The 13,693-nt window shown below is 33.4% G+C and overlaps 1 protein-coding gene across 1 annotated transcript in view; it reads right to left on the reverse strand.

The window, feature by feature from the left end:
- Positions 1 to 13,693, reverse strand: part of ASZ1 (ankyrin repeat, SAM and basic leucine zipper domain containing 1) — a 52,441-nt gene that overhangs the window by 11,542 nt on the left and 27,206 nt on the right. Inside the window, exons 5-6 of the mRNA XM_025464762.3 lie at positions 1,764 to 1,875; positions 1,092 to 1,226 (exon numbers count right to left, since the gene is read on the reverse strand). Of these exons, the coding sequence (XP_025320547.1) occupies positions 1,092 to 1,226; positions 1,764 to 1,875 (247 nt within the window). The remainder of the gene's footprint in view (positions 1 to 1,091; positions 1,227 to 1,763; positions 1,876 to 13,693) is intronic.

Below are 13,693 nucleotides of genomic sequence, written 5' to 3' on the forward strand. Positions count from 1 at the left end.
TATCACTTACACTTAGAATCTAACTTTGTAGTTATTCAAGGTTATGTCACTCAGAACACAAAATCAAATTTCTTTAAAAAACAATTTTTGACACAAAATAATCTTCGATGTTCATATATTTCTTAATATGTCAAGTTCAGTGTCATCTATCTTAATTTAATAATGCAGTAAACTGATTAGAAGTTTTTAAATTTTCAAAGCTTAGAAGAAAAATGGTAGATTTCTTTTTGAAGTGTTACAGGGCATCAGAAACTAGTAATTACTAGAATAATTGTGGAAATGCAGATTTGAGTCAGAAAATCAGAGCCATGTTTATTAGATTGCTTAAAAAAACAGAGAAAGTTATTTTCCATGCAATAAAAGTGGCATGGCCTGATTATTATGATGGAACTTCTGGAATGTTACATGCTTTCAAATTCAGAAACTCAGATGTAGAAGCTCTTGAACTATATAGATGTTAGTTTTACAGTTGTACTGTATTTGATCCTTCTTAAAAATTATAGGCCTTTGGCAAAAGCTTTAATATTCAGACCAAAAGTGTATATCAATAAAGTGATTTAATGTATGGCAAATATTTATTATTGACTTTAATATGTAGTAACAGTAGACCATCTACCCAAGTATGTTATCACTTTATTATGTACCTTGTCACATGTATAGAAGTAAATGTGGCTGAAAGGATTTAATTTTTAAAATGTCTAATATGTATTAATTAAAATTAAAAAGCAACATTTTAATTACATGTTCAAATTTTGAACATTTTACTAGCTTTCTTAAAACACTAATTAATTTTTAAAAGTCTGGACCAGTTTGAATTGTTAAATGGTCCATTACAATTTTATTTCTAGAGCCAGAATAAGACTTTATTATTTCTTTATATAACTTTTAAATTACCACATTATAAATGCCTCTTATTTAGTAAAAGTGAATACTCTAGTAAAATAAAGTTTTCATTACCTGGCCAAAGGAAAATTACGTATTGAAACATTTAATAATAGCCAGATACACTATTATGACAGTTGTAAGTTCTAACAAAATAATACAAAAGTTTTGAAATGATAATGTAACATGCCATAGAATATATAGGATACCTCTAGATGTTTATTTCTTTTTGCAATCTCACTTGGTGTCTTTCCATCTTTGGTCTGTAGCATTTTATTAGCTCCAAGTTCAAGCAACTTCAAAACTACATTTTTATGACCCTGCCGTGCTGCCCATGTTAAAGCCTGTAAGTGGGGGGAAAAGAAGATTGTTTTAAGAGAGGGAGTGTATATGGGACAGAAAGGAAAACTTTTCAGCAGTATTTATGGCACAATAAAAAAGTGAACATGGTTAATTAACAGAATGATGCAATCTCTTCATTTTATAATATAATGTAAACATATTTCCCAGTTGGAATTACAAAGCAGACTGCCAGTGCTCACTGATTTATAAAGCCAAATAATGTTTTACATAGTCAAATGATGTTATAGAATGAAATAATTTATCTGCCAATCACTGAACTATTTTATGTAAAAACGAATTCTATGTGTATTCTAGAACCCAGGGTTTACTGTATGTTATAGCTTGTGTCAAGGGTGAGGACAGAAAGAGTCAGATGATTCCTTTTTTCCCCTGCTTCAGCTGTTTTCTTCACCAAACAGCAATTATGTCCTAGTCCCTCTATAATTTTTACTTCTTAAAAACTTTCTTGTGGACTACTGATAATGACAAGATACCAATGTCTTAGAAATAAAAATAAACACTGTATAATCAATTCTTACAGTATAACCATTCTCATCCTGGGTATTAACTTCTGCTCCATGAGCAACAAGGAGAGCAACAACCTGAGGGTGACCATCTCGTGCAGCATACATGATTGGAGTCATAAGTCTCCTGAAGAGGAAGAAGAAAAGACATCTGTGTTAATGCTGTCATTAACAGCTACTCAATTTCATGAATTTTACTATACCCAATACCAAAATATTGTTTTGAAAGCAAAGCAAATGAAAGCTTTTAATCAGGTGATTTAGAAATCCAATTTCTCAGCAAATAAATGTGAAGATGACACTTTCAAAGTATTGGATGCTTACACAGCACCCCCTAGTGAAGACATGTGTTTAAAAAAATTCACTAAATAATAAGCCATACTTTCTAATATGAGGTTTCATTAATTTACATATTCAAGTAGAAAAACAGCAGAATGCCCACTATGCTTATTCTGGGAATACAGTGATGAATAACACAAAGTCCCTGTCCGCTCAGCATTGCTGATACTTAATAAGTCCATGTTACATTTTGTTTATTACATTTAATAAAAATAAAAGTTTAACACTTTCTATTATTTCTTAGTGTAGTCTATTATGATTCTACTTTAGTTTAAGGCTGAAAGAATTTTACCCTGACTAGCCTGAATGAAGGCTTAGTCTAATTAAGAAAAATTATTTTAATAGTTTAGCCACTCTCTGAGACTATTTTCTGGGAGACCACTGTGGCTTCCCTCCCATGTATCATTTCTCGAAATAGAGTCTCAACCCCTCTCCTCCTGGAAGTTAGCTTCTGGTTCTATTACAAAGGATATCAGAATGATTCTATCAGTTCTCCTTCGCTGAACTTAGTATCATGTTCTGTTTTAAAGGAGGTCTGGGATTCTGGGCTCAATCTTCCTGAGTTGCCTGAAATATCTGATTTATATGCAAAGAACTTCACAAAAGTACAAATTAAGTAACTTCTGAATTCTGTTTTAATCTCAATAAGGAAGTTCACCTTGGTTACTCACATTACATACATGACCTGCAAACAGAATATTTCTCTATAAGGTTTGTTAACATCAGGTATATACTGAATCCAATCACGTCACACTAATGTCTTTAGCAGAAAAAGATTCACACACTTCTTTATTTCCTAGTATATTACAATTTCAATGTTTTACTGAAAATTATACACTAAGTAGCTGTCAAGAGTTGCCTCTTTAATCTTGAATATCTCCTATATAGTGGCTTCTTTAGAAAGACAATCTTTACAAAGTAAACAGTGAACTGCCTGGATAACTTAAGCAAACATGGAAAATACATACAATAGAACATCATTTGGGTCAACTACTTATTCAAATTCTCCACTAAGTCAAAATTAAACCTCTTGATGCCTTTTCTTCATCCCACCTTCCCTGTAAAAGCCCAAATCTGCTCCTTTCAACCTCCCCTATTTTACAAAGATACCACTGACCACATAACTCAGGCTAAGACTAAGCATCATTTATGACTCTTCTCCATGACTCCATTTATGACTCTTGGTATATAGAGCCATACACACAAGTCATCAGCTGGGCCCACTTGCTCTTTCTTCACAATATGTTCTGAATCTAACCACTTCACACCATCTTGTTAGCCACTGTAAGTAGTCATCATCCTTCTCTGACCTTTAGTATTACAATAGCCTCATAACTGCTCTCCATGCTCCTCCTCTTGCCCACTCAGAGTTTATTCTCTTTGAAAATGCCAAGTTCTTCCGCTTACAGATACTATGCAAGGGCTGTTTCCTCTACGCTTTCCTAGACTTTCATATTGCATACTCCCTCACCTTACTCAGATCTTCATTAAGAAGAGAAAAATCAATAAAACTAACAAGCATATAACCAAACTGAGTAAGATAAAAAAAAAAAGACACAAATTACCAGTATCATGAATAAGAGAGGTGACATCAATACAGATTCTCCAATTTAAAAGCATAAGAGAGTATTATGAACATTCCTGCCAATAGACAACTTAGATGAAATGGACAAATTTCTCAAAAGATTCAAACTACCAACGCATACTCAAAAAAAAGAACCTGTATAGTCCTATATTTATAAAAAATTAAATCAGTAAATAAAAACTTCCCACAAAGAAAACAGTAGGCCCAGATGACTTCACTGGTGAATTCCACCAAACAGTTAATGAAAAAAAAAACTATACCAATTTCTACTCAAACTTTCAGTAAACTGAAACAGCATCCTTCCCAATTTGTTCTATTAGCAAGAATTACTCTAGTAACAAAAACAAGAGAGAAACACTGTAGGGAAAGAAAACAATAGACCAATAATCTTCACGGAACATAGATGCAAAAATTCTCAACAAATTTTGACAAACAGAATCTAAAAATACATAAAAAGGATAATACATCATAACGAAGTACAATTATCCTGGGAATGCAAGATGAGTTTGACATTTGACATTTGAATAAAAAAAAAAGAAAAAGCACAAGATTATCTCAATAAGTACAGAATGAATATTTTACAAAACCCAACATCTAATAAAATTCTTAGCAATGTAAAAGTAGAAAAGAACTCCCTCAACTGGAAAACTTTATAGCTAACATCATACTTAATGGTGAAACAGTGAATACTTTCCTCCTAAGATCAGAAACAAGACAAAGATGTCTGCTCTCATTGCTTCTATTCAACATTGTATTTCAAGTGCTAGCCAGTGCAATAAAACAAGTAAAAACAGACATGTAGGTAGAAAAACAAGTAAAATTGTCTTTATTAACAGACAACACTGTCTATGTAGAAAAACCCAATGGGATCTACAAAAAAAGGTACTAGAACTAATAAATGAATTAGCAAGGTTGCAGGATACAAGATCTAATGGAATGCACACATTAGTTACAATAATTATTTCAACTTGCTGAACTCATGATAAGCCACCCCTGTATGAATTAAAATCAACAGGGCAGAGTCAGTTTTTTCTCATTTCTAAAAGTCTAGTTAATATAGTTCAACCCCTATAAAAAACAACTCATATGTAAACACCAATTTTAAAACACAGAGTCCTCAAAATTTTGTAACCTCAGCATTGATCATTAATTTGGATAAACGAAATCATTATGCAGGGCTAGGCAGTTACCTCATTTCCTGCTCAAGACAACCTTATGAAGTAGAAATTATTTTCACTTTAAATATGAGAAAACATAGGTTTGGAAATAAGTAATTTTGCTGAAAGATCACTGTTGGTGTGTTATTGAAGTACGATTTGTATATTATTCCCCCTCTAAAATCTCCTGAAAGTTACTTTTTATAATCTATCCTGATAAAGAGAAATCTAAAGTTCTCTTTCTCTAAATTTTTATGTATTTATAAAATATGCGATAAATTTCATAAACTCAATCCACAAAATGGCAAAACTGGAAACCTAAAAAATTTGAAGGAAGTGACACTCTGTGGCAGAGTATCTGAGAAGGTCCTGTTTGTTTGAACTGTATTACTGAAAACTCTAAGTGAAATTTCTGATTTTGTATTGAAATTTGTTCTGAAATTGTACAAAAAACTGCAGTCATCTGAAATATTAATTTCTCTTAGAATCTTGGAAACCAGAGATTGTAATTTTTGGTCAGTTCACATGGACATAAATTTCTTCTTAGAGATGTTTACTTCCTCCTAGATAAGAAAAGTACTGGACCAGCATAGTTTGCTTATGAAGCTTCAGATTACTAATGAAAAATGTGTTACAAAAATGTTGCACTGGTTTCTTGTAAGAAAAGGTGAATTTACCGAATGGAATGGCAAATTCCTGTAAAAGAGTCTACATTACACCCAGAAGGTTTATTATTCGGCTTCTAAAGAGTTTATTAAAGTTATTGATACCACCAATAATGTTGCATGACAATTTTGAGAGGGGAGGGAACAATTCTTTCAGTGGTTTTACATCTACAGAAATTTGTAACATCTGTAGTTTCCTGCCTGCTACTGATTAACAAAATTTACATGAATTATTCAATCTTACAAACTCTGATGAGCAACCTTAAGAACTCTTCAGGGAAATTATAAACTTTATAATTACTGGTCTACCCAGGTGACATGGTAGCAATTTGTGCTACTGATAACTTTACTTTCAGTATTAATTTCCATCTATTTCCTAAGATTTACTGTAAAGAACTCTTACTTCCAATTCTCTCTTTAAATCATTGCATTTTGTTGTGTCTGCGCCTCTTTGTTCTCTTAGCATTTTGTGCTTAGTTTATCAGTTCAGCAATCAGGCCAAAATGTATTTGTTCATCTATTTTTTTCAACTAAACTGTAAGAAGAGGATAATGACCTTGACCTGTCTCTGTATCCACTCCCTATTCACCCAGAAACTGGTATAATCATGTGTTTTGTGTCATGCTTACATTTAATACAGGCAGGAGTTTCTCCTTATCTAGTCCATCATTACATGTATATTGACTATATTTTTTAATGTATCTATGTCCTTACTCATTTTAGATACATCTGCCTAATGAGAGATTATCTGTTGAAATTTCCTGCTGTAATTATATTTCGATCTACATCTCCTTGAATTTAATACGTTTCAATTTATGGATTTAGTGGCTAGTGTGTACAGGTTTATGCTTGTATTTTCATTGATTTTGCCTTTATTGTCATACACAGTTCCTTATTCTATGTACTGTATTTAATATTAGGAATATGTGATGCTGACAATCCTGATTTCTAGGAGTTTGCCTTCACTTGTAAAGGGTCTTTCATACTCCTTTCTCTTCAACTTTTTCTTGCAAATAGCCGTTAGCAATCTTTTGTTTTTATAAGCCAACATCTCAGTTGATAAATTCAGTCCATTCTCATTTAGTATATGACTGATAATTTCATTGACAATATTTCTTTTGTTGGTTCAATAAAATTGCTATTCACTTTATTTTTCTCCTTGAAAATCTGAGGACTCTGCTTTTCCTTTTTTAAAAAAATGTCATTAAATATTATCATCTTTTTCTGCTCTTACTAAAACACATATGAACTCTCATATGTAAGCAAGATAAGATCTATTTCTCCTAATAAGACTATGGTTTCCTCCACCACCATGCCATAATTCTCACATCTTCTACTCAAAGGGGTAAGATCTTTTGAATACTCTTAGGTTGTTCCCAACTCTTTATGAACCATAGCTCTTAGATTTTGTTGGCATAATTTAGTACGTATTAGACTTTTACTTAAAGTTTCTCTTGTCTGTTTCCAGAATCTTTATTTAGCACTCATACTTCACATTCCCAGACAGTCTAATATTATCCATTAAATGCACATATATCCAAGTTCATCTCTCTTTACTCCTCCTCCTTGTTTTCATCCTCTGCCTTCATGAGGTCTCTGTTCTGGTTGTTTGAGATTAGTCTTTTCTCAAGTATTCTCCCTCTGATGGGGCACTCAGGTAATGTACTTTCTGAGTTCCTGCATATCCTTGAACATCTTTCACCCTATAAGGCATATGATAGCTTGGCTAAGAATAAGATTTTCAGGCTGCAGGTCTTTATCTAAGAGAATATGTGTTTCCATTTTTTTCTATCTTGAGCTGTGCCCATGAGAAGTCTGATGCTACTCTGACCTTTTTTCTTCCTCTTGTTAAAAACTTAATTCTTTCTGCCTGGATTCTTGTAAAAATTTCCTCTTGGTTTTTTAGAGTTTACAGACTTTAGCCAGAATGTATGTCTCAGTGTACCTTTTCTTATCAATCCAAACTAAAACTCAGGAACTTTTCCAATATGTAGTCTTTCTTTCAATATGCAGTCTTCAGAGTTGTCAGCTCAGGAACCATTTCTTTTTTTCTAGAATGTGTGTGTGTGTGTTTTTTTTTAAGAATGTGTTTATTATCAACTTCCATTTGTTCCCTTTTCTTCCCTGAATTTTGAATTCAAATATCCCATTTTTTTTAAGTTCCAAGAGATCTTTTTTCATGCTGCACTTAGAACTCCTTATATGCTCTTAATTTTTAATTCGGGTATTCACTATTCTGTCAGCAATTTTACTGTACTTAGGCAAGTATTTTAATTGCCAATCCTTTCTGTAGTTTCTGGGAAGTTTTTTCCATTGCCTCTTCAAAACTCAGATCTTAGTTGTTAGAATATTCTTTTTATTTATTTTTTTCATCATGATAAGTATATTCTTTAGTCCCTTTCACCACATCTTCCCCCACCTCCCTTCTTGTAACCATTAGTTCGTTCTCTATAGTTAAGAGTCTGTTGGTTTGTCTCTTTCTTGTTTTTTCCCCTTGGCTCATTTGTTTCCCAAATTCCATGTGAGTGAAATCATATGCTATTTTTCTCTTATTTTGCTTAGCATTATACTCTCTAGCTCCATCCATATTGCTGCAAATGGCAAGATTTCATCCTTTTTATGGGTGAATAGCATTCCATTGTGTGTGTGTGTGTATACACCACCTCTTCCTTTATCCATTCATCTATCAATGGACCCTTGGGCTGCTTCCACGGTTGGCTATTATAAATAATGCTTCAATAAACATAGGGATAAAAATTTAAAAAAAACATAGGGATGCATGTATCCCTTTGAATTAGTGATTTTGTATTTTGGGGGGCAAAGACGCAGTACTGTGATTTCTGGATTGTAAGGTAGTTCTACGATCTTTTTTGAGGAAGCTTCCATACTGTTTTCCACAGAGGCTGCACCAGTTTATATTCCCACCAACAGGGCAAGAGGGTTCCTTTTTCTCCATATCCTCGTCAACATTTGTTGTTTCTTGGATTTTTTATTTTAGCAATTCTGGCAGGCGTGAAGTGATATGTTACTGTAGTTTATTTGCACTGATGAATAATGTTGAGCATCTTTTAATGTCTATTGGCCATCTGGATGTCTTCTTTGAAGAAATGTCTGTTCATGTCTTCTACCATTTTTTAAATTTGTGTTTTGGGTGTTGAGTTGTGTAAGTTCTTTATTGATTCTGGATAATAATCCTTTATCAGATATGTCATTTGCACATATTTCCTCCCATTCTCTAGGTGCCTTTTAGTTTTGTTGTTTCCTTAACTATGCAAAACCTTTTTATTTTGATGTAGTCCCAATAGTTTATTTTTGGTTTTATTTTCCTTGTCTTGTCTCAAAAGATGTATATAGAAAAATGTTGCTATGGCCAATGCCAGAGAAATTACTGTCTGGGCTCTCTTCTAGGATTTTTATGGTTTCTTTTTTTTTTTTTTTTAATTTAAAAATTTTTTTGATTTTTTGGCCTTTTATGGTTTCGAGTCTCACATTTAAGTTTTTAATACATTTTGAGTTTATTTTTGTGTATGGTGAAAGAAAGTGGTCCAGTTTCATTCTTTTGCATGTAGCTGTCCAGTTTTCCCAACGCCATTTGTTGAAGAGATTGTCCTTTTCCCAATGGATAGTCATACCTTCTTTGTCAAAGATTAATTGACCATATAATTGGAGGTTTATTTCTGAGTTTCCTGTTCTATTGGTCTCTGTGTCTATTTTTATGCCAGTACCATGTTGTTTAATTACTACTACTCTATAACTTGGGAGTCTGGAATTGTGATACCTCCAGTTTTTTGGTTTTTTTTTTCAATATATATTTATTTATATAAGTGATACATATAAACCACTGAAATACTAGAGAAAAAACATTATCAACATGCAAAATATACACTTAAAAATAAGATAACTGAGGTCAATTGATAAGATTTTGATATACTGATAAATCTGGAATAAGTACATTTGAAGTAAATAACATTATAATACATTTTTAACTTATTTTATCTAGTAATGGTAGAAACTATTTTATTCAATAATACTATTGCAGTGAGCATAATGTGATTAGAACTGTTTTGTCAGGGGATCCCTGGGTGGTGCAGTGGTTTAGCGCCTGCCTTTGGCCCAGGGTGCGATCCTGGAGACCCGGGATCGAATCCCACGTCGGGCTCCCGGTGCATGGAGCCTGCTTCTCCCTCTGCCTGTGTCTCTGCCTCTCTCTCTTTCTCTCTCTCTCTCTCTGTGACTATCATAAATAAATAAAAATTAAAAAAAAAAAAGAACTGTTTTGTCATTCTTAGAATCTGTGTTTAATAATGTGTGATACAGCAATTTGAAGGTCATTCTTGATTTCAAGGGTTTTTTTTTCAAGCTTGGCTTTGAAGCTCTCAGCTTCCAAAGATAACTCACAATGGTATATAGATTCAGAATTCTTCCTGTAACTTAACTATTAAATTTCCATCTTCCTTGCTGTCAATAGGTTTATCTTGAAAATTATTTTGGAGTTGACAAAGGAACTACCTTAACAGTTTTAACACACTGTTTAAGTGATTTTTTTTTTAAAGACTACTGATAGTCTTCATTTGGAATGTTTTAAAAATAGAGAATACTTTTCACAAGTTTTTATATGTACTTCTATAATTTTTATAGGTAATACACATTATATTTTACCACAAAATTGAAGTGACAAAACATTTTCTAAAATGAATTTTAAAAATTCTAATGTCTTTATAAATATTATCTTGAAGGTCACATAAAATGTGTTCCCCAGTCCCACTCCATATGTGTCTTTGATGACATATAAATGTTGGCCAGTTACAATTCTAGAAAAAGCGAATTTGGAACACTTTTTTGTAAAACAAACAAACAAGAAAAACCCCAAAACAGAACCAAAAAAAAAATTAATTCTTATATTCCCTTGCTTACCACTCCCTTATTTGTTAGGGATGGATAATTTTTTAAATATATAATTTATACAAGTAAATGAAAATGCACATGTATAATTTTAAAATAGTAAAATGTATAAACCCATATGGCCACTAGAAGCTCCTTATCTACTCCTTTACTAGCCCTCTTTCAATGCCATTCTTCACTCCCACCAGTTAACCATCACGCTGAATTCACTTGCTTTTCTTACAAATTATTTATTTTTACATTCTCATGGGCACTTGGTCTCTTATGGTTTGTCTCCCTCTCTGATTTCATCTTGTTTACTTTTTCCTCTCTTCCCCTATGATCCTGGGTTCTGTTTCTTAAATTCCACAAATGAGATATGATAATTACCCTTTTTCTGATTATTTCGCTTAGCATAATACTTTCTAGTTCCATCCACGTTGTTGCAAATGGCAAGATTTTTTTTTTGATGGTTGAGTAGTGTTCCATTGTGTATATATACCACTTCTTTATTCATTCATCTGTTGATGGACATCTGGGCTCTTTCCATAGTTTGGCTATTGTAGACATTGCTGCTATAAACACTGGGGTGCAGGTGCCCCATCAGATCACTACATTTGTATCTTTGGGGTAAATACTCAGTAGTACAATTGCTAACTTATAGGGTAGCTCTATTTTCAATTTTATGAGGAACCTATATGCTGTTTTCCAGACCGACTGCACTAGCTTGCATTCTCACCAACAATGTAGGAAGGTTCCCCTTTCTCTGCATCCTTGCCAAAATCAGTCATTTCCTGTCTTGTTAATTTTCACCATTCTGACTGGTGTGAGGTGTTTTAATTTCTAGTTCCCTGATGCCGAGTGATGTGAAACACTTTTTCATGTTTCTGTTGGCCATTTGTACATCTTCTTTGGAGAAATGTCTGTTCATGTCTTTTGCCCACTTCTTGATTGGATTATTTGTTCTTTGGGTGTTGAGTTTGATAAGGTCTTTATAGATTTTGGATCCTAGCCCTTTATTTCATATGTCATTTGCAAATATCTTCTCCTATCCTGTTGGTTGTGTTTTGGTTTTGTCAACTGTTTCTTTAGCTGTGCAAAAGCTTTTTATCTTGATGAAGGCTCAGTAATTAATTTTTGCCTTTGTTTCCATTGCCTTTGGAGACACGTCTAGCAAGAAGTTGCTGCAACCAAGGTCGTAGAAGTTGCTGCCTGTGTTCTCTTCCAGGATTTTGATGGATTCTTATCTCACATTTTGAGACATTCATTCGTTTTGAGTCTATTTTTGTGTATAAGGAAATGGTCCAGTTTCATTCTTCTGCATGGCTGTCCAATTCTCCCAGTACCATTTGTTGAAGAGACTTTTTTCCATGGACTATTCTTTCCTGCTTTGTTGAAGTTTAGCTGACCATAGAGATCAGGGTCCATTTCTGGGTTGTCAATTCTGTTCCATTGATCTTATAGTCTTTTGTGCCAGCATCATACTATCTTGATAATTACAGCTTTGTAATAGAGCTGAAATACAGAATTGTGATGCTATGAGTTTTGTTTTTCTTTCTCAAGATTGCTTTGGCTATTTAGGATCTTTTGTGGTTCCATACTAATTTTAGGACTGTTTGTTCTAGTTCTGTGAAAAATGCTATTGGTATTTTGACAGGGATTGCATTAAATATGTAGATTATTTTGGGTAGTATAGACATTTTAACAATATTTGTTCTTGCAATAGACGAGCATGGAATGTCTTTCCATATCTTTGCATTGTCTTGAATTTCATCAGTGCTTTATACTTTTTAGAGCCACCTCTTTTAAGTCTGTTCCTAAATATTTTATTGCTTTTGTGCAACTGTAAATGGGATTTTTAAAATTTTGCTTTCTGCTGCTTATTAGTGTATACAGGATTTCTGTACTCTGATTTTGTATTCTGCAGCTTTACTGAATTCATTTATCAGGTTTTTTTAAAAGATTTTATTTATTTATTCATGAGAGAGAGAGAGACAGAGAGAGAGAGAGGCAGAGACACAGGCAGAGGGAAAAGCAGGCTCCATCTGGGACTCTATCCCAGGTCTCCAAGATCACGCCCTGGGCCAAAGGTGGGTGCTAAACCACTAAGCCACCCGGGCTGCCCTAATTTATCAGTTCTAATAGTTTTTTTGGTGGAGTCTTTAGGGTTTTTTATATATACCATATAATCTGCAAATAGTTAAGAGTTTTATTTCTTCCTTACCAATTGGGACTATTCTTAATGGCAGAAATCCTTACAGATTTTGAAAATGAAAAATTTTTTTGTGCAGTGGGTCCATATTTTAAGAGCAGGCTATCGGCTCCTTCCAGAAGTACCTGGAGCATTCTTCCTGCTTTCTTATCTTCCCAAATTGTCCCAACCTCTCCAACAGAGCCAACTCAGCTCACTTGTTTAGCTCCAAGTCTTTAGGAGTTTGGAAACCTAAGATATTTGTGCAGAATTAGCTTCATCTCAGGTCCATAAATCTCCTAATGTTAAGCTTTTATGCTATTAGCTGTTCTCCATCTGGACTTATCCCTGATTTTCCCACCATTTTATAGCAATAGGAACAAGAACCTGAAACCTCATCAGCACCAAGCTGCCTTAAGGTCTCAGTAGTCGGAAATTCAAAGAAAGGCAAGTAGCTTAGAGTTGAGAACAAAGAGGAAGAGAATGTTCTGTGGCAATTTCCTAAATATCCTTGTGTCATGTATATAAGGACTTTTGCCAATCCAAAATATACTCATCCACATTTTCATTTGTTATGTTTTATTCAGTATTGGTGTCGCTTTATATTTTTTTAATATCTAAATATCTTGAGGCATATGAAATGATTTTGGTGAGGTTCAAACCCAGTACTTTTTATTCCTTCAAATAGCTATGCAAATCCCCAGCACCAAAATGATGATCTAGTTTCTTCCTCTAGTTTGGAATGCCATATTAATCATATATGGTAATTTCATATACTCTTGAATTCGCTTAGATTTTCTTTTCTGTTTTACATCTAGGGATCGGCAACAGACAGCTTTCCATTAATTCCACACTTAGTTAATTGTGACTTATTTTTAATATAAGGCTAATTCTATGCCATTACTCTTTAACAAGATGTATAAATTTTCAAAAATTACTGAATTCAGGGGTGCTCAGTTGGTTAAGTGCCTGACTCTTGATTTTGGCTCAGGCCATGATTTCAGGGTTGAGATGGAGCCTGCTTAAGATTCTCTTTCCCTCACTCTCTGTTCCTCTCCCTACTCTCTTTCTCAAAAAAAAAAAAAAAAAAATTTACTTAATTTATACATATTCACTTTTTCCTGAGA

Source organism: Canis lupus, chromosome 14 (assembly GCF_003254725.2).
Source record: "Canis lupus dingo isolate Sandy chromosome 14, ASM325472v2, whole genome shotgun sequence".
In the NCBI taxonomy this organism is placed as follows: Eukaryota; Metazoa; Chordata; class Mammalia; order Carnivora; family Canidae; genus Canis; species Canis lupus.